Source organism: Lithobates pipiens, unplaced genomic scaffold (genome assembly GCF_037356315.1).
Source record: "Lithobates pipiens isolate NorthernLeopardFrog02 unplaced genomic scaffold, aLitPip1_a1.2 Scaffold_10, whole genome shotgun sequence".
NCBI lineage: Eukaryota > Metazoa > Chordata > Amphibia > Anura > Ranidae > Lithobates > Lithobates pipiens.
The window spans coordinates 67,299,587-67,322,054 of record NW_027507686.1 but is presented as its reverse complement, the minus strand read 5'-3'; the positions used below and the strand labels follow the sequence as shown (position 1 = coordinate 67,322,054).

The 22,468-nt window shown below is 42.1% G+C and overlaps 1 protein-coding gene across 2 annotated transcripts in view; it reads right to left on the bottom strand.

Moving 5' to 3' along the window:
* Nucleotides 1-22,468, bottom strand: part of PLCB3 (phospholipase C beta 3) — a 272,101-nt gene that overhangs the window by 116,380 nt on the left and 133,253 nt on the right. For both annotated transcript variants that reach the window (XM_077455793.1, XM_077455792.1), the window contains exons 3-5: nucleotides 18,790-18,858; nucleotides 7,406-7,546; nucleotides 7,234-7,313 (exon numbers count right to left, since the gene is read on the bottom strand). In XM_077455793.1, coding sequence (XP_077311919.1) covers nucleotides 7,234-7,313; nucleotides 7,406-7,546; nucleotides 18,790-18,858 — 290 coding nt within the window. The remainder of the gene's footprint in view (nucleotides 1-7,233; nucleotides 7,314-7,405; nucleotides 7,547-18,789; nucleotides 18,859-22,468) is intronic.

The following is a 22,468-nucleotide window of genomic DNA, read 5'->3' as shown; positions in this document are numbered from 1 at the left end:
GTTTTGAGTATACACTCGAAATCCATCCAACCATCTTCTCCCCCAGCCCCACGTGACGTAGGACCGAAAACATAAAAGACCAGGTTGACGGGGGGTTGAACGCCTTTTTGGCGTCCGTGCCCAGAAACACATAAGGAGTGTTGGAGGAGTCTGCTAGATGAACAAGATTCAGGGCTTTAATGGTATTGTCTCGGGCTTCACGAGTTGGTATAAAACCAACCTGGTCGAGATGGATTAAATCTATCAGGTGTGGTTGAATGCGTGTGGCAAGAATTTTCGTGAATAACTTAAGGTCCACATTTAATAAAAACATGGGACAGTAACTGCCACACGCCAACGGGTCCTTGTCCTTCTTGGGTATGACAGTAATAAGTGCTCTCAAGGTTTCAGGAGGGAATACCATCTCATATCCATTTTTTGGTTGAACTGGATGGACTTGTGTCTTTTTTCAACTTGACTAACTATGTAACTATGTATATATCCTAGGGCATTAAATGTTTGTATCATCTGCCTGCCGAGCTGAGGGAGGAATAGCTGGTAATATTTATGGGTGAAGCCAGCTGGGCCCTGGGATTTTCCGGATTTGGAGGCGCCAATGGCCTCTTGCAACTCCAAGGGTAATGGGCGCCTCCAACTCCTCTCGGATCTGTTCCGGCAGCTGAGGGACGCCTGAGGAGGAAATATATTCCTCAATGTTGTGTTGTGACTGAAGTCTAGTATGCAAATTATACAGAGATTGGTAGAACTTACGGAACGTAGATACAATCTGAGTAGGGGTATGTACCTTTCTACCCTCTGTGTCCTATAAATAAGATATGTAGGTTTGTACACACTGTTCCTGCAGGGCTCTGGCTTGTGAGTGGCCACACTTATCCCCTGATTCATAATAATATTTCTGACATGACTGCAGTGGTGCCTTGGCTCTATAGTATAGGAGGGAAATCACTTGTCTGCGCAAATTTAAAAGTTTGGTCTCCATGGCCGTCACAGGATTCTGTTTATGTTGAATCTCTAGGGTGTGTATGACTGTCAATATTTTAGTCAGTTCAGCTTCCCTGGCCTTTTTGATTCTGGAGCCATGTTTAATGAAGACCCCCCTTATTACCGTTTTGTTCGCTTCCCAAATTATCCCTGCATCTACTTCTGGTGTGATATTATATTGAAAGTAGTACTGCAGTTCTTTAGTAACATCCTTAGTTACTAACTTATCCTCGAGCAGGCTCTCATTGAGTCGCCACTGTCTGGTATTTGAAGGGAAATGTTCGGTTACAATCAATGTTAATGTAACCGGGGCATAGTCAGACCATGTAATGTTTCCTATGTCTACTGCTTTAACTGCCGATAGCATACAATGAGGCATAATGAACAAGTCAATTTGGGAATACACCTTATGTGGAGAGGAGTAAACGGTATAGTCCCTGTCATCAGGGTGAAACAATCCCCATGCGTCAATAAGTTGGTGGTTATGTAGGGTCTGTAGCACTTTTTTGCGAAGACCTATAACAACCGAGGAGCTACCCATGGATGTATCTACCTTAGAGTCTAGAGGAAGATTGAAAAATTGCAAATTTCATAAGCGTGTTGATAGTTGTGCGAATAAATTGGTCTTGATTGCAATTAGGGACATATACCGTGGCCAAAGTCACTTTAATACCACCGATCGTGCCCTTAAGAAACATAAATCTACTCTCTGTATCTGCTCTTATAGCCAGTAGGCTCCAAGGGACTCTCCTGGATATCAGAATAGATACCCCCCCTGGATTTGGATGTCCTATTAAAGGCATGATATACAAAAGGGATTAAGGTTACTCTTCAAGATTGGAGCTTAACCCTCTTTAAAATGGGTTTCCTGAATGTATGCCACATCAGAATGTGAACGTTTCAAATCTTGAAGGAGCATCCTATATTTCTCCGGTACGCTGAGCCCTTTAATGTTTAAAAAAAGTAACCCTTCGTACCTCCATCTCCCCTGCTGGCTAGCTAAAAAAAGAAAGAAAAAGAGGTAGGGGGAAGTGGGATATGTGGGAAGAAATAAAAAAAAAGCCTGAACGTAGTCCCATCGTAACTAAATAACGTCATCACGTTATGTACAATCGGATTGTCCGACCGTGTGTATGCAACAGTTTCGGACAAAATCCGTCGGACAAAATCCAACGGATTTGGTTGTCAGAATGTCCGACCGTGTGTACAAGGGCTATCAGATAAAGCGGGATAAAGAAAATATAAGCACTCCCATTCAAATTACCATTTAAGTGAGTGTGGAGCTAAATGGGGACGTGGTCAAGAGTTGGCGGGGAGAGACCGCTCCCCTCCCTCCGATGACCGTAAAAATTCTATTATACTCAACGACCTATGTATAAAATATCAAATATGAACTCTAGATGTCCTATACAAAATAACAATATTTGTTGCAAATACTCTGTCAGGCGACTTTGTCAAATCTATTATTTTCCCAATTTACAAAATTCTCTCCCATAGAGAGGTATAGGTGGGAGTTGCCACCCTTCGCCAAGATCTGGAGCTTCCATGTCCCAGTCTCGACAATCCAAAAGAAAAAAAAAAAAAAAAAAAGTGGTCGGGCTTCCCACCGTCAAGACCAAGGCGGAGAGCCATCTGTAAATGCACTTTCAGTGATAGGATAATGATACAATGCCAGCACCCATCAGAACGAGCTAGGCGCAAGGCATGAGTGATCTATAGTGCGTTGAGAAAAACCCAGAAGAAAAACCGCCAAAAAACAAAACAATGACCCTTAAACCGCAGTGATCAGTTTGTTTCAAGCTACATATATACAGTAAGTGAAAAAAATAATTCAAGTTTAAAAAAAAAAAAAAAAAAAAAGAAAAAAAAAAAAATCACTGCTCGCATCTGGCTCGCCTCTACTGCCCCCAACGCCGCCCCAACATCTCCCCCGCACTACCCACAATTATTACCTGCGAGGCCGGCAACCTCTTCTTGGCTGGCACAATATGTGTCACACATTTTTTTTTTTTTTCTTCCTCCCGCCTTCAAATGTATCCTCTACGCCCAGGCTATTAGCTCTCACCTGGAAAACCCAGACCCTCCTCCACAAGGCGGAACCATGGTCCCCATGTTGTGGATTCTTAGGACTGTCACATAGCTAACACCGGCCATTTCAAACTAACGAAATAACAAAACGTAACAAGCTCCACTAGAAGAAAAAAAAAGGGAGGGGGGTTCTCCTAGTACAGGGGGCACCTGGAGTAAAGTCCGCGATCTCCTCCGAGGCTTGGTTGCATCCACGTTATAATATACAGCGTCTCTGGGCCTTAAGAAACCTGAAGAAAACTATACTACTACCCTACCCCCCATGAGATACTATACATCCCGCCTGCCTGTCACAGTATTATGATCTGTAAAGCATATAAGAGACAATACTTTTTGGGTAGAGACATAAAAACAATCAATTCCGTCTCTGACCTAGCTACTGTCCAGGCACCTGCAAAAAAAATAAAAAAAAAATATAAATTAAAAAGAGGGTGGGGGGATGGGGCACAGTATGACTGACACTTTAGGCCAACTGAGAATAAAAAGTATGGGGGGGGGGGGGGAAGTACTTAAGTAGTAGTTCAGGATAAATGCCTTCCACATAGTAGCATGTCACGCATGGGCTACAGGAAAAAAAATTGAGGTACAAAGCCCTCCAAAACGTTATAACAGTCATTACCTGAAATTTGATGGCATGTCGTCTTTCGGGTAGTCTCTTGCACCGACAAGTTCATATATTTGCACGACAGAAAGGTGAATCCTGAAAAGATTTCCAAACTCAGGGGCTCTACCACTACTACTGTGTGGGGGTCAGTCTCCGGGCCTGCAATCGTAGCCTCGATCTGCCGGCGCGGGGCTGTGAGCCTGCTTGTTGAATCGGGAGATCCGGTCGCTGGGTGCGGGACTGTAATGGTTGCAGCCCGTCTCGCACCAAGATGGCCGGAATCTCTAGGAAGGCAAATAGCTCCGGAAGACCTGCCCGTCTGTGTAGTGTGAAGGAAGATGTTCCCTACCGAATGGTCAGTGCAGATGGGAATCTCCATTAATAGGTATGGCCCAACTGTAGCAGTCTATTCAGCAGTGGTCATAAGTCTGGCAAAAATTTTATATTTATTCCATCAAAGTCAATTGTTCCCATCGTCCAGGCCTTACGCACTATGGCCTCCTTCTGAGGGTATCTATGCAGGCGACAAATATTGCGGTGCCTGTTTAGGTCAGTTGACCTGGGGTCAATTGCCCTGTGCACCTGGTCTAGATCTAGTGGCTCCTGGTGGAATATGGCAGTCACTGTATCCCTCGAGTCCTCCAGTCCGGTGGCTTCCGGTAGGCCACGGATCCGCACATTATGCCGGCGGCTCTGGTCCTTGAGATCCTCTATATGTAGCTGTAAGGCCAGTAATTTTTCTACCTGGCATGCTTGCTCCTGTTCTACCGCCTTCATCCTCCTTTCCACTGCCAGCACTGAAGATTCCCCCTCTGCTCAGAAAGTTGCTGGACGTCAGAGCGAACCTCCTGCAGGTCATGTTGATGCGCATCAGTCACAAGAAGGAGCAGGGCTTCAATGTCTGCCCTTGTAGGGAGTGCACAGAGGAGCTTCCTGATCACTGCATCCTCTCGGTAAAGGGTGGGTCTCTCCGACTGTGATCCAGGGGCAGGCACGTGTGTAATTGAGGCTTTAGGGTGATCACAGTCTGAAACAAAAGTATCTAATGCAGCCGGGGGGACACAGTCAGCTGCGTCAGAGGTATCATCTCTACATTACCTCCACGTGGTCCCGCCATTCTCGTCCATGAACTGAGAGTCTGGACTCCAGGAAAATAGTGCTCAATATCTGACCGTGTTGGAATTATGGTAGGTACCTGGGTTTTCTTGCACTTAGCAGGGCACATGCCGTGTTGAACAGGTTGCTATTTCCGTGTTTTTCATCAGAGGGAGCTCAGGGAACGCATGTCCTCACTCCGCCATGTCTAATTCACACCCCCATCCACTACCTACTTTCTTAACCCCTTGGAGCGAAGCACCTCCCAGTCCTTTATGGGGTTTAGAATACTGGAAGGCAGTGTTCATGATCATGTGATTGGCTGTCACAGCAGTCACATGATCGGAAAGCTCTAATCGCAAGCAGGGATTAGATGCTGGTAACTGTGCTGGGAGCGTGCTCTTGGCACAGCTCTATTTGCGCTAATGCATACAAATATGCAGCCACACAGCACCAAGGCCCATCCGCCAAGAGGACATATATTTGCGTGTGGCCAGTGCCAAGAGGTTAAACTGAGACGTATGACTAGTACACACGATCAGAAAGTCAAATGACAAAAATCACTTTCAGAGGGATCATGCGATAATCTGATCATTAGTACACAGCTTTCGAGAGCCGATCATAACAGTTCATGCAACAATATTTTAAGGTAGAAACACAAAAAAATTTCTCGCACGATACCAGAATGAACGCTTTTCATTTAATCAGTATTCGTCTGAAAAAAATAAAAATAAATCTGAAGACCAAGACCATGCATGCTCATAAACAAAAAAAACAAAAACAAAAAAACACTATAATACAACAAATTACATCACTTCTGAAGTTATATTCTCTGTCGTACGAAAATTTCTGTAACCCATTGGTTTTCGATATGAGACTAGCATGCAAAAAAACAAACAAAAAACAAACAAACGGATAATCGTGTATGAAGGCTCAAATCAAGTGTAATAAACTTACCTATCAACAGCTTCAGGCTCATTTCAGTGACAGAACACATGTTATCTGACAAAGTGTAGGATTTGTGTTTAGAAAGAGCTACGGATTGGCTGGCTCTGCATGAATGGCACTCTTTGACAGAGAGCACATGAGTCACTGCTGCAGCTGTGTTCAGTTGCCAGCAGCCAGAGTAAAAGTGGGTGTTGGTGAAGAAGTATTACCCAGATTTTAGTAGCAGATCAGGTTTTAGGGCATCAGGGAGGTATATAGAATGGATTAGAATTGGATTAGGCTTTAGGCTCACTTCAAGTAGAAGCTGTGCAAATGCTAGTAATCTAACGCAGGGACAGGATTTCCTTTCAATTTCAAGCAATTAGCAAAGAACAAAAAAACAATCATCACTAATGTCAGGTGCACATGGTATGGTTAGTTTTTTTCTTCAACCCAGCAGGCTCCTTGTTCCAACTACTACTGCAATGTTAGTACAGCGATCTTCCTGATGTGCTATTGTGTTCTGACGGGGGACTGCGTCCACCAGAACACACCAGTCAGCAAAGCCATAGGCTGACTGTGCTGCTCAGATGCTGATCAGCTGCTGTTTTCCCAGCATGCTCGCGCTACAGAAGCTGGTTGTGAGATCAGCTTTGAAGCACAATGATCTGTGCTAACCAGACTACAGTGATCTCTGCTTCTGTGCTCAGGGTTCTATGGAAAGTTGCCATGCTCTGGCACAGTTTGCATTCACTGAAGTTAATCATACTGGGACCACCTCTTCCAAGTTGTCCCAGGTACAGTATACCTAACCGTTCCCAAGCAAAGCTTAGAGCATTCACACTATAGAAATGGCCCAGACTAAAGAAGTGAACAATGCCATGGCTCAGTTAAAACTGCCTGTGTGAGTGCACCCCAAGATTGGTGGCAACAAAGCATGTCACAGCATGTTAGGCAACCCATGGACATAAGATAGTGGTCTAAATAAATGCAATTTTAAATTGAATGTTCATTCGTCAACAAAAGATCAATAACGGTCATACACTATCATCTGTACAAATAGATCTAAACAATCATTTAGGTTTCTTATTAGAAAGGCCCTTGCACTATAGTTGTTAGAACTAAAACAGATCATACAATTAGATTGCAATGAGTACGTATGATCATCATAAGACAAACCGATTTCGGAAAAGAAAGCTTGTCTACTAGAAGAGCAGGATGGAGATGTGCCCCTGAGTGGCTTCAATAATAAGTAGGAATGAGCTCCGGTGTGTTCACACAGCCCATGTGAAGAGCCCGCCAGGAAGTCGGCACTGTGCTGTGCTAATAACAGGCAGCAAGACATTGTCCCGATGTGCGGCTGCAGAGATCGGGAAATGTCTCACTGCCTGTGATTAGCGCAGCACAGTGCAGACTTCCTGGTGGGCTGTGCAAACATGCCGGAGCCCATCCCTAACAAGGTACCCAACTAGCTATTACTAACACATCTTAAACAAGTCAACAACAGGAGTAGGGGGGGGGGAGGAAAGAAAACTTACGCTTTTTGCAGAAACGCGTTCCGAGGTGAATTCTGTGCCAAAATATTTGTGGCTAATTTAAAAAGTCCTTCTGTCCAAACCTGAAACGTACAAAAAAAAAAAAAAAAAGATAAGCGAGATATTGTAAAAAAAACTTTTATATGGTAAAGAAGGTGGTTTGGTCTAGAATTACTTTTGCTGTATCCTCCTGAACAGCCATGAAGTTGAGGAAGTTGACGTTAACCATGTCAGTGCCATATACGACCGTAACTAGTTTATCTTCGGGACGTTGCTCAGCTGATGAGAAGCCTAAGATTTCCCTCATTCGAGAGTCCTACCAGAGAAAAATGCAGTAAAAAATAAATAAAATGACAAAGCAAGGTATAAAGTGCAATATAAAATTAAAGAAAAGAATTAAACATTCTTGCACATGAATCATGGACTATAAGGGCTCCAGCAACAAAGCAGTTGGTGGTGATAACATGACAGGACACCATTTCCGCAAATGTTTATTTTTTAGTCTTATCTCGCTCCATGAATTGTATTCTGGGTCAGGTTTGGTGAACTTCCTTTTGTCTGTAATATGGCATGAACAGTCAGTGAAAAGGTTTACTGGGACACCAAATAACCCCATTAAAACTGAAATCTGAAATCAGAGTAAGCAATTCAATACAGGAGAGGGGTCTGTACAACTGGATGAGGCTGAAGTTCAGCTTTAAAAGTGGTTGTAAACCCTTACAGACCATTTTGACCTACAGGTAAGCCTAAATTAAGGCGTACCTCTAGGTGCAAGAAATATCTCCTTAACCTACACTGTTAAGGAGATATTTACAAGAAAGATGGCACGGATCGCTGCGGTGCATGCTTGCCGTAGACAACGGCGCAGGTGCACTGAGTGTGCCATTTAATGAATGGGGTGGTGCTGTCACTGACGGCTCCCCACGCACATGGGGGAGTGACGTCATTGCGGCTCTGGCCAGTGCCGCGATACACGCAAGTCACTCCGGGTATCATGGCAGCGACCGAGGAGGCGACCGAGGACCGCTGCGGGGGCTTCGATCTCAAGTAAGTAATTCATAACGAGCTAGTATGCTAAGCATACTAGCTCATTATGCCTTTGTCTTGCAGGGTATTTTTTTTTTTTTTTTACTTCCTCTTTAAAGCTCAACCAAAGGCTCCCGTATGACAGTCAAAACAAATGCAGCTACTATGTGATGCACAAGACTCATAAAAAACGCCACAATTCCTTAACCTTCCCCAACTGCACCTAATCCTTCTTCATTCGTGTCTCATATGGTTCCCCTCCTAGACACTGCAGCACTTTTTTGTTTATCCCACTGTAGTGCAAGGTGACACAGTTTGCACGTGGCAACTCTGCTTTGATTTCAGGAGCAGTACAGCACTGTTGCCACCCATCACAAGAAGCTGCATTAGTTACACTACACTGGCAGGCTCAACAAGGTATTTGAGACTTTGTGGGGCAAAGAGAAGACTGCAAGTGCATTTGCACATGTAAATTAATGAAAAAGTACAGCCAAACTTTGTTTGGCTGTATGTCTGTGGATCACAGGAGTGCAGTTCATCCTACACTCCTGTGACCCGTTTTTTTTTTTAGCAGATGTCACAATAAATTTGGGATCTGCCCACATACCTGGACCGGCACCGGCTCAACTTCTCAGCATGCCTCTGAGAACCTGAGCCGGCCGCTCCCTTCCCCTCCACAGCCCAGCAATCCAGTAAGCGTGAGGGGGGCAGAAAAGAGAGCGGTCACTAACAGTCACCAGTTCTCTGCCCACGGAGCTCTGAGAAACGAGCGACCAGCGGTCTTTGATAGTTTGGTTCGCAGTCTTAGAGCCAACGGAGGAAAGATGCAGCATCCACCTAGATCATTATGATTTTTGAAAAGCCCTACTTCTCTTAAGTGCTGCAGCACATATTTGTTTATGGGGGGGCCATAGTTCTACTTTTCATAAATCAACTCAAAATGTGTTTTAACAACTGCTTAAGTAACAAAACATAACAGAACAACTTGGCTGTCATGATGCATAGTGATAAACTACTGCAGGCTTATTTCTTATGATTTTTTTAAACTAGTACTCCAGGCACAAGGCTAATACACCCACTGTGATTCAGTTTAGCCAGTCTTGTAATTTACACACCCCTGCCACATTGCATAGTCAGGAAGAGAATTGCACCATTTCAAGTTTGAGAAGACAGCCCCCCCCCCCCCCCCCCCACGGTAACATCAACCCATATTTACAAGTAAACACGATTTTAACACTGGAACTGTATGGCCTCTATTATACTCATGCCATCCATTGAGATAGCAGTAGCCTGAGCTTTGCAGAGCAAAATGTGACAAGAAATAGGTTGGGGCACAGTTGGGTACCAGAACCTGCATTGATGTTCGTGAAATTTACCCACTGCCTTTGCTGAATCTGTTAGAGTTCTTTAAAGATTATATATATATATATATATATATATATATATATATATATATATATATATATATATATATATATATATATATATATATATATATATATATATATATATATATATATATATAGATAGATAGATATAGACATAGAGAGAGAGCGAGAGAGAGAGCGAGAGAGCAAGCTTCTATAAGAGTAGCAATTTAACAAATACATCAAAACTTCAAAACTATTTTGGTTTCACCATTGATCTATAAGCAAATCAACCAATGACACTTGGATATATTTGTAAAGTTTTGAGCTAAGACATAAGAAAGTAAAAGCATTACATAAAAAAATAACTAATCAATAAAAAAAAAATAATAATAAAAAAAATAAAAAAAAGACATGTCTTCTTTAGCAAAATAGAGAATGGGATGTTTGTAGCATGTCAGGATTCTGACTAATTAGGACAATCTTTGCAGAATATACAAATTAACCATTAACCATTCTTTATTACAATTTTCAAAGAACCACCGATTGTAAATTCCAGCAATACCTGGCTTGCACAGAAGATGGAACCAAAGTACAGACTTAAATCACCAAATATTTCTGTATACATTTACCTCCTAAACCAAACAGGAAGGCTTATCAATGAGCTCATCATACTTGCGGTCAAGGGTCTTTAATAAATCATAATGACACTACATGAGCCACTCTTCAGAGCAATGTAAAAACGGTAAACTCCCATCTAACCAGCCTTTGTACAGGTGACATATTACAATATCTCGGATCCCTAAGCAACTCAATCAGGACTTTTTATTTTTTGTACAGGTGACAAAAGTCTGGTCCATCAGTTCCACACATCTGTCGGAATTATAAGAAATTGTGATTTTAATTTATCTAAACCACAAAAGTAGCAAGTTTCTGAGTCAGAGAAAGGGTTATTACACTTTGTAGGCACCACAATACAAAGACAGACTGGCAGGTCTAAAGTAGGGTACAAACTAAGAAAATCAGGTGAACATTTTCGTACAGGAAATGATCGAACAAGTTTATGATAGTGTGTACAAACTTTCTAAAGCTGATTCAGAACTTTCCAAACGGAAATTTCCAAAAAGGGACAAAATCCAACAGTTTTCTCATACGTGAACAGAATGATTTTTTGTTTAATGTGTTAGCTTTTTGTATGATAAAAAATTGTATACGAAAGAAAGACTGCGCTTGATCAGAAACAATAGACAACAATACAATCTATGTACAATGTTCCTATGTCAAAAAACAAAACAAAAACCCCCTTTGATGTACGTGGTTTTTCGTACAATGAGTAGCATCCTCAGGTTAGACCAGCTATGAATAATTGAAGAAAACCGGAAGATAGCTTGTCCAATTTTCTTGTAGTGTGTACCCAACTTAATCTTGTATGGCTATTCAATCGTACAAATTAAAGTGAAGTTGGTATTTATTTTTTAAAGAATATCTACTTAATCATACAGTATCTCCCAAAAGTAAGTACACCCTAAAATTTTTGTAAATATTTTATTATATCTTTTCATGTGACAACACTGAAGAAATGACACTTTGCTACAATGTAAAGTAGTGAGTGTACGGTGTGTATAACAGTGTAAATTTTCTGTCCCCTCAAAATAACACACAGCCATTAATGTCTAAACTGATGACAACAAAAGTGAGTACACCCCTAAGTGAAAATGTCTAAACTGGGCCCAAAGTGTCAATATTTTGTGTGGCCACTATTATTTTCCAGCACTGCCTTAACCCTCTTGGGTATGGAGCTCACCAGAGCTTCACAGGTTGCCACACATGTTTGACACCATCTGAACCAAATAAGTTTATTTTGGTCTCATCAGACCACAGGACATGGTTCCAATAATCCATGTCCTTAGTCTGCTTGTCTTCAGCAAACTGTTTGCAGGCTTTCTTGTGCATCATCTTTAGAAGAGGCTTCCTGGGACAACAGCCATGCAGACCAATTTGATGCAGAGTGTGGCGTCTGGTCTGAGCACTGACAGGCTGACCCCCCATCCCTTCAACCTCTGCAGCAATACTGGCAGCACTCTCGGGTCTATTTTCCAAAGATAACCTCTGGATATCATGCTGAGCATGTGCACACAACTTCTTTGGTCAACCATGGCGAGGCCTGTCCGGAGTGGAACCTGTCCTGTTAAACCGCTGTATGGTCTTGGCCACTGTGCTGCAGCTGTTTCAGGGTCTTGGCAAACTTCTTATACTCTAGGCCATCTTTATGTAGAGCAACAATTCATTTTTTTAGTTCCTCAGAGAGTTCTTTGCCATGAGATGCCATGTTGAACGTCCAGTGACCAGTAGGAGAGAGTGAGAGTGATAACACCAAACTTAACGCACCTGCTCCCCATTCACCCAAGACCTTGTAACACTAACGATTCACATGACACCGGGGAGGGAAAATGGTTAATTGAGCCCAATATGGACATTTTTACTTAGGGGTGTACTCTTGTTGCCATCAATTTAGACATTAATGGCTGTGTGTTGAGTTATTTTGAGGGGACAGCAAATTTACACTGTTATACAAGCTGTACACTCACTACTTTACATTGTAGCAAAGTGTCATTTCTTCAGTGTTGTCACATAAAAAGATATAATAAAATATTTACAAAGATGTGAGGCGGGTACACACTTTTGTGAAATACTGTATATTCCCTGTTGGATTTGAAAGTGGGACACCTGCCAAAACGTTCTATTAGTTTTGGAGAGAATGGGGGAATCTTAAAAACTTAAGGAATAACCCTTAATTTCTACATGCTTCTTCTTCACAACCTTGTTTCTATGTAGAATTTGTAATCAAGTTCATGTGTTTCCAGTGAAAAAACAGTTAATGCTCCATCAACACAGTTAGTGCTGATAGGGATATCCCTCCCGCTATAGCTGCCAGCAGCAATGGCATGCCATAAATCCAACAGGCTGGCTGTACTGAAGTCGATCGATGGATAGACTTCTCTACAACCAGCCTTCCCATACAGGGAACAGCCAGGATTTGAGCAATCTATGGCTGGCTCAAACAGCCCCATAGAGGAGAGCGGAGAGCTGACAGGGAGTGTGCTGGGACCGCCCTGTCCGCCGCCAGCTCAGCGGGGACAACAGAGCGATCCCCGCTGAGCAAGCGGATCATCACGGGGCGGATCATAACTGATCCGTCCCGCGTGAAAGGGGCCTAACAGTGTATAGGCAGGTTAAGCCTAGGCAAAATATTTTGTTTCTTGGAGTAAGAAAGTCAAAACCCCTGTTGGTTCTCAAGTGCAATCAGGGGCTATCTTAAGAGAGATTTGCCTTAAGTTATTATCACAGCGATAACAAAATCGTTGTCACTGGAAATATCTCTAATGGAGTCTCAGGCAGTGGTGTATTGAGGCTTTGTGCTGCCCTAGGCCTGACTAAACACGTGCCCCCCCCTAATTTAATTATGACCCACCTTTTCCTGTTTAAGACCCATCATGTCATCTGTAAACCACAGTCCTTCCTCTTTAGGCTCCACCTTTTCCTCTTAGAGCTCCAACTCTTCCTCTCTGTACATTAAAAGTGGATACCAAGTGCTATTTTGTGCAGTGCATCAGTCAGCCTCATTGCAGCCGAAGTGCAGCCTTCCAGTACCCATCAGTGCCTATAAGTCAGCCTCATCAGTGGCCATCAGCGCAGCCTTATTAGTGCCCATCAGTGCATCCTATCAGTGCCCATCAGTGTAGCCTATCAGTGTAGCCCCATCAGTAGAGCCTTTTAGTGCCCATCAGTGCAATCCCATCAGTGCCTATAAGTCAACCTAATCAGTGCCCATCAGTGCTGCCTTATCAGTGCAACTTCATCAGTGCGGCCTCATAAGTGTGGCTTTATGACCAATTTGCCTCCTGGAGAGTGCCCCCTTGCCCAGTCCACCCCATAAGACTGGTACTACACTAAAAGTGTAAACTAAAAGCGCACGGGGACTCTCTTTGTGCAGGAGCCAGGGGGAGGCTGTTTTGGGCAGCTTTTTTGCTGCCCCCCTGCAAAGTGCCACCATAGGCCTGGGCCTTGTCAGCCTAGGCCAAGACCCAGCATTGGCCACAGGTAGCAAACAGCTTGATAAAAGTTCTAATCCTTTCCCACCATATCCAAAAGTAGCTGGAGATACACTTCCACCGAAGAAAACACATAAAGCAGCTGTAAACATTTTGTTTTTTTACATTAAAATATACATGTTATGTTATACTTACCCGATATGTAAAATGACATTGCAAAGTGCGGTCCCTTACATTGCTCTCCTGGAGTCTGCCACCAGTGTTGTTGACTCCTCGAATCAAGCCGTGTACCATGCGGACACATGTGAGTGTGCTCTCGAGCTGGGCTGTGTGCACCCATAGATACACAGAGTGCGACTTGGACCTCCCCTTGCTCTCTCCTCACATGATTTGATGGACAGTAGCAGGAGCCAATGGCAGGAAGTGAAGAGAGAAGAGCTGCAGCTGGATTGAGAGAGGACTCCGATAGGTGGTTTACGGAGTAGGGGGCACAAGAAGTGGTAAAATGTTTTTTACCTTAATGCAGGCAATGCATTAAGGTAAAAAAAAGTTTCAATTTCATAACCGCTTTAATACTTTACCTCTTCAGCAGGTGTTGCCTCAAATTTTCATGGTCTTAAAAAGCTCCAGTGGCTGAAGAATCTTCTGAGTATGTCGGATGGCCGGTTGCATGTGGTGACCCAGCCTCACTAGCCAGTACTGAAGGGACATGGGGGCTGGCTCTGAAACCATATCCAAAAATGTGGGACCAGCCTTCTATACACCTGGGAGTGCGTTGGATGCTGAAGGTTCTTCAGCCAATAGAGCTCTTGAAGACAGTAAAAATTTGAAGCAATGCCTGCCAGGGAAGCAAGTAGAATGCATTTGTTTTGCATTTCACAGAAGACAATTTTTTTTTCCTTGTCACTGAGCTGTTTAGGATTCCTTCTCACAAATGTAAACCTGCTCATTTGTAAATAAGTGAAAGTCAGGTAAACAGTCGAGGCAGACACTGGCAGCACCAGGCATGCAGAGGGATGTGAGGCGGATATGTCCCCCCCCCCCCCTTTCCGCATTCATTTTGCAGATGAGTGCCTCAGGCAAGTGCTGGGAACCAGAGACAGGCACTCACTAGCAAAGCAACCATCTCCCTGCTAGCTGTGATTGGCAGCCGTGTGCCAAGCGGGGTGCCCTGTCAGACACTGCAGCTAGCGTTACAGGGAACCTAGAAAGAGGGAGCAAAAGTACTACATGCACTTTTTCCCATGCGGAACTGAATACTGCAAAACAAAGCGATACAAGTAAGGCTAGAATGATGGCAGATGTCCAATACATATTTACTTCACTTATCACTTACAATTAAATTAAACATCAGTCACAAACATTGGCATTGCCGCCATGTGTACCATTATCCTAGCCAGCTCTGTGGTTTGTTGAAGCTGTACAAATCAGCAGATAGATAAAAATGTCCCTACTGCTAGATTTAAAAACATGCTATACTGGCATAAATGTATCATGATCACAGACAGGTATGGCAAAAAAATAAAAAATTCCCCCCCAATCCACCGTGAAGCAGAGTAGAAGCTATGTATACAGATTATCACTTTAAAATTACAGCTCCAGAAAGTTTGGTTATTCCTCACTGGTGCCCCAAGGGCTGAGTGAGCGCCCAGACACACAGATATCTCCTAATGTTGTAACAATTAATTCCAAGCTGCATACAGCTAGTTCAGTCAAGCTTGTTCTCAGTCCAGCGTATTCAGGTTTTACAGCGCAAACTACACAGTGCCATGAAAAAGTATTCACACCACTTGAAATTTTCCACATTTTGTCATGTTACAACCTAGAAAAGTTATTGTATTTTATTGGGATTTTATGTGATAGACCAACACAAAGTGGCACATAATTGCGAAGAGGAATTAAAATGATAAATGGTTTTCAAATTGTTTTACAAATATCTGAAAAGTGTGGGGTGCATTTGTATTCAGCCCCCTTTACCAAAATCTAGTGGAACCAATTGCCTTCTGAAGTCACCTAATTAGTAAATAGAGTCCACCTGTGTGTAACTGAATCTCAGTATATATATATATATATATATATATATATATATATATATATATATATATATATATATATATATATATATATATATATATATATATATACACACACACACACACACACATACACACAGCTGTTCTGTGAAGCCCTCATGAGGTTTATTGGTGAACAGCATCCTGAAGGCCAATTAACACACCAGATAGGTCAGGGATAAAGTTGTGGAGAAGTTTAAAGCAGGGTTAGGTTATAAAAAATATCCTAAGCTTTGAACAGCTCACGGAGCACTGTTCAATCCATCATCTGAAAATGGAAAGAATATGGCACAACTGCAAACCTACCAAGACATGGCGGGCAAGAAAAGCATTCATCAGAGAAGCAGCTAAGGTCCATGATAACTCTGGAGGAGCTGCAGAGATCCACAGCTCATATGGGAGAATCTGTCCGCAAGACAACTATTAGTCGGGCACTCCACAAATTGGAGCTTCATGGAAGAGTGGCAAAAAGAAAGCCATTGTTGGAAAAAAAAACATAAGAAGTTCTGCTTGCAGTTTGCAAAAAGCCATGTAGGGGACACAGCAAACATGTGGAAAAAGGTGTTCTGGTCAAATGAGACCAAAATTGAACTTTGTGGCCTAAAAGCAAAACGCTATGTGTAGCGGAAAACTAACACTGCACATCAATCTAAAGACACCAACCCAACCGCGAAACATGGCAGTGGCAGCATCATGTTGTGGGGATGCTTTTCTTTAGCAGGGACAGAAAAGCTGGTCAGAGTCGATGGGAAGGTGGATGGAGCCACATACAGGGCAATCTTATGCCCCGTACACACGAGAGGACTTATGTCCGACAGACTTCCAAAGGAGTTCCGCCGGAGTTCCGACGGAGTTCTGACAGACTTTTCGGCCGAACGGACTTGGCCACACACGATCACACTAAACTCCGACGGATTCGAACGTGATGACGTACGACCTGACTCGAATAAGGAAGTTCATAGCCAGTAGCCAATAGCTGCCCTAGCGTCGGTTTTAGTCCGTCGGAGTAGCATACACACGAGCGGAGTTTTCGAAGGGGACCGGGTCCGGCGGAGTTCCTTCGGGAAAATTTGAAGCATGCTTCATTTCTAAAGTCCGTCAGACTTTGGCGAATCAAAAGTCCGTTGCAGCCCACACACGATCGGATAGTCTGACGGACTCGGTCCTTCGGACTTTGGATGTTGAAAAGTCCGCTCGTGTGTACGGGGCATTAGAAGAAAATCTCTAAGAGTCTGCAAAAGGACTTGAGTCTGGGGCAGAGGTTCACCTTTTCAGCAGGACAACGACCCTAAAAATACAGCCAGAGCTACAATGGAGAATCTGTGGGAAGACTTGGAAATTGCTGTTCACAGACTCTCTCCATCCAGTCTGGAGAGCTTGAGCTATTTTGCAAAGAAGAATGGGCAAAATAGATGTGCAAAGCTGGTAGACATACCCTCCGAAAGACTTGTAGCTGTAATTGCAGCGAAAGGTGGTTGTACAAAAAGTATCAACTCAGGGAAGCTGAATACAAATGCATGCCATACTTTTCAGATACTGATTTGTAAAAAAATTGGAAAAGCATTTATCATTTAGTTTCCACTCACAATTATGTGCCACTTTGTGTTGGTTTATCACATAAAATCCCAATAAAATACATTTATATTTTTGACTGTAACATGACAACATGTGAAAAATTTCAAGGGGTATGAATACTTTTTTGAGGCACTACACTGCAAATTAGTATGAACTAGGGTTTTTCCCACACTGCCGTGGCTGCAGTGCGGGTGCAGAGCACTGTACCCATAGATTTCATGCAGGTTACCCACTTCCACCATGTCCAACCTTATTGTGCCTTTTCAAAAAGAGCAACAAAGACACAGCATGCATGATCTTTGGTGCACTTTTAGAAATGCAGGACATAATAGAAGTCTAGGAGAAACTGAGGGTAACCCACGTAAAAACTGCAGGTATACTGCGCTGCACTCGTGCTGCAGGCAAACTTCAGCGGGGTAGTTTGAAAGCGCCCTTAACATTACTTCAAAAGGGGGTAACTAAAAATGTGACCCTGCCACAGGTACCAATAGTGAGAATAGTGAGATGGTTTATTATTACAAACAGTCACACGCACAGAGCTGAATTAAAATTATTAGGGTTATACTGTACCAGTCCATTCCTTTAAAAGGTCACTTTTTGAGCAAGTTTGAAACAATATCAATAAAAAAAAAAAAAAAAAGATGACACCTTATAAAACATTGTGTGAACTTCCTGTCCTGTCATGATTATATAATGGTGAAAGCGGACATAGTGGTGGGACTGAGGCCTGTCACATGAAAAGTAAACATCTGCATATAGTTTTACCTCTGGATACACAATTTATTTTATTTTTTTATAGAGAAGGTAATCTCTGCTTATAAATTTTTTTCTATCATATATCCAGTTTCAATTGGAAAAATCAGAGAGGTAAGAATGGATACAGTCACATGGGCCGGAAGGGTCATATTGCATGCATGTCATCCTGCACTTGAGTCACAGGTGTTACATACAGTACACAACATAGAAATGATGCTGTAGTATGCTGGTAAATGCAGATCCAAGGGCACACATGAATACAGGTATGGATGCTCACCCCTGGATGAAGACTGCCTGGGTCCAAGAGCATATTTCCGTATCTGTATACATTGGATACCCTTCAGTTCTGTGTTTGCCAGCAAAGAGTGTCATCTTGTCATTTATTTGTACAGGTGACTGTTCACAACACCTGTGACTTCCATGCTCAGGATTCTATACGAACATGAACACCCGTGTGAATGAGTACAAAGAACACAAAATATTACAGATTAAGGTCTTAAAGGATCAGTTAATTTGCATACAAGCTTACAAGCAGGTCTTCCAACATTAGAAAGTGACAAAAAATGTATTTAGTTATCAGCCATTAAAAACTACAGGCGGGTTTTCATTAAGACCAGTGTTCTCTACATACTACTGACAATTTACACTTCTGGATATACCATTCACAGCCATGGATTTCGTTATTTGCCCAGAGTACCACGTGGTCCTTACCTTTGGTATTTTAGCATACTTTCCTGTTCGCGTGTCTCGGATTAGGGTTATATCTAAAATATCAACTTCCTGTAAGAATAAAACAAGACACAAAATTACTGACAGTTAGATTATCTCCTAAATACACAGAACGCTGATTCTATCTTTCTTCTAGTTGTGGTGATATTCTATAAAAACAAACAGCTATGAACGCACGTGCGGTGTGCAGCATTGTTCCATTATTCAAAAAGCTTATTTTCTGGGTTTTGCAGGAAAAAAAAAAATTGTGACAAGGCTATTTTAACCATATGATTACTTTGGTTATCATGCATGTAAAGCTTTTTTTTTTTTATTCCACTAATACGCATATTGTGTATTACTCTATTCATATTGATTCTTTAAATTCATACATCTGATATTTTTATATTAACACATGTCCAGACCAAGCGAGCAATCAATCGCAAAAGAAACTGCAATTAATATTTAGAAGACAGATACTGCAAGCTACAAATGTAACATTAGCTCTCATCAATTGAGGCTCAACGGCCAACATCTGTGTAGCTTCAATTAATGAGAATGTAATAAAGTGTACATTTCTGTGGGTCGCAAACAGAGGCTCCGTAGGGTTTCTTCCAAAACAGTAATCCTGTCCTTAGAGAAATAAGGGGACTTCCACTGCTAACTTCGTTCTGAAAATGCCATTTGCCTTGCTGTTAAACAATACTTTCTAAATGACTGTGCTGCAACAAGAATGTAGATCAGAAAAGTTAGGGACCTGTCAGAAGTCCTTATCTGCATGCTTGTTCTGGGTAATTCTTTCAAAGTACTGAAACAAGAGCATCAGGATGACAGTCAGGAAAATGGTGTTTTCAAAAGAGAGCCGTGTCCTAGGGCAGCCTCCAGTCTCAATTCCAATAAATGGTTTATGTACATTTAATACATATGTTGCCAATCTGAATTGATTGAAAATTGTACATAAACAAAAATTAGAAAATAGAAACAAAATGCAATCAGATGTTAAATCTGACCTGTTGCAACAAATAAAAGGAAATAATTTTGCTTACTGAAGTATGAGATCGCAGACAAGAATTACATACAGATATAGTAAACCATGTAATATCAACAAAAAGAAGAATTTCCATATTCGGAGATACAAGGAATTGGGGGGGTTCTCTCTAGACAGTGGTAAATGCAAAAAGAGGTTGGAAAACAAAACTTACCCTACATAAAAGAGTACAAGGTCAATCAATGCAGGGCAGTTTGGACTGAAAGAGAAGAGAAAAGGGGGAGGGGAGAAAGAAGGGGGGGGGGATTCTAGAAAAGAATACAAAGGGGTAAGTAGCGAGAGGGAGAAAATAGGTGTGGAGGGGAAGAAGGGAAAATAAAATAAAAGAGAGGAACACATATGGCCTATAGGGAATAATACAATACAAAAGAAGGTAGTTGATACCACTTTTTAACTTGCTACAAGGTCGTCTTTTAGGTTCTGAAAGTTTAAAGACCTTCCAGGAGAGTCAGCTTTGGCAATATTGAGCACAGATAACCAATTCACAAGCAACGAGAGCCTCCATGTGCTCAAGATGGTCAATCTCAGAAACACATTTCAGAAGAGTTGGAGTCTGCATTGATTTCCAATGGTGCAGGATAACCACCTGGGCCGCTGTTAGGAAATGTTGTAGTAGGTACTTGATGTATTTATGAGAACCAGGAATAATAGAAAGCAGTACAATCTTGGGAGCATTGGGCATAGTCGTATCGGCGATTTTCACCTACATTTCTAAATTGGAAGCCAAGAACCTATGAACAGGAGGGGATGCCCACCATAGGTGGGTCAGGATACCCTGACTCTGTTGACAACACCAGCAGAGGACAGTCACAGATGGATAGCAACTGTTAAGGAGGGTCGAGCTCTTATGCCACCTTGATAGTAATTTGAAGCTCATATCTCATGGCCCCTACTGGCTAAAGATAAACAATGAGTAAGTATGAAGGATTTATCCCAGTCTTCTGATGTGATATCAAACATCAAGTTCTGTTGCCCGGCGATCTGTATAGTCTAGAAGTTAAGGATGTGTACAGCACACACTGATGTTGTATATCACTGAGGAGGTATGATCCGGCATTGAGTCTTGCAGGAGTAGATCTTCTAAGAGAACTGGGTCCCTACGAGGCAAAGGTCAAAAATATGACAACTGTCTACATTCAAAACCAATAAGCAATGGACATATATCCAATAGAAGTTATCGAAGAAAGAGGCGGTACCATCCTGTATAATCTAAACCAGCCAACAGGGCCTGGAAATTTGCCAGGTCAAAAATATTATGAGGGACAAAGCAGGTGGAAACATTAAAGGTCCAAAAGAGGGTAGTCAGGCCCCACAAAAGATGATACAGAGAACATACCCATGTATCTATCTCAAAGGTGAAGGTGAATTGTAAAAAAGGAAAAAGGAAGGAGGAGCCCCTTAAGACAGGTTCAATCCAGGGGAGTACTTGGAGATCACATGGGGCTGTAGATAGCCTCCTCTATAGAGACTCACTGTTTAGCAGACCCGGTGTGGAACCAACTGACCACTCTGGTCAGAACTGCAGCAACATGATACAAAGAAAGGTCTGGGTCTCTAGCTCCACCCTTAGATTTTGGAGAGATAAAATTGTTTTGTGCAGCCGAGGTTTCCGATGCCTCCAAATAAAGTCAGTAAATGCAATTTGTAAGGACTTGATCTCTATTGCAGGCCCACATCTATTTATTGGAAAACATTAAAACTGCAGAACAATATCCATTTTTAAAATGTTAGTTCTTCCAAACAATCAACAGTATGATCATATGATGTAAGATCTGCAAGGGTCCTCTGTAATGGGGGGAGTAGAATTTCATGCATACAGTTGGGTTAGATTGGTAGGAATATAAATTCCCAAGTATATGATGGCTGAGGAACAGATTTTAAAAGAAAAGCTATCTTGGAGGCGTTGGACTTGAGAAGAGGATAGGGAGACATTGAGAATCTCTGATTAAGACAGGTTAACCCCAAAATTACTGTATAGTGCAAAACGGTGCAACTTCTGCAACACAGACGGCATTGAAATATAAGGATTGTTAACATAGAGCATGAGATCATCTGCAAAAAAGAGCACGTTTCAATTGCTGTGATCTTAAGGTAAAACCCAAGATAGATGAATATTATGTAGAGCAACTACAGGTATTCCATCACCAGTACATATAATGGGGGTGTGGGTGTGATAAAAGAGCATCCTTGACAGGTGTGGTTACTTAAAAAAATAAATAAAATTGGTGTCAAAGAGCCATTAACTCGAACCCTAGCATTTGGCTTAAATTACCAAGCCAAAGTTTTAAGAAATAGGGAAAGGCCCATTCTTATTGGTGTGAGAGTTTGTCTAAGAAATAGCCAAATAACCCAATCAAAGTATTTATACCCCTTGGAATTTTCCACATTTTGTCATGTTACAACCAAAAACGTAAAATGTATTTTATTGGGATTTTATATGATAGACCAACACAAAGTGGCATACAATTGCGAACAACAACACTAAACATACAGCCAGAGCTACAATGGAATGGTTTAGATCAAAAAATATTCATTTGTTATAATGGCTCAGTAAATTTCCAGACCTAAAACCAATTGAGAATCTGTGACAAGACTTGAAAATTGCTGTTCACAGACAATCTCCGTCCAATCTGA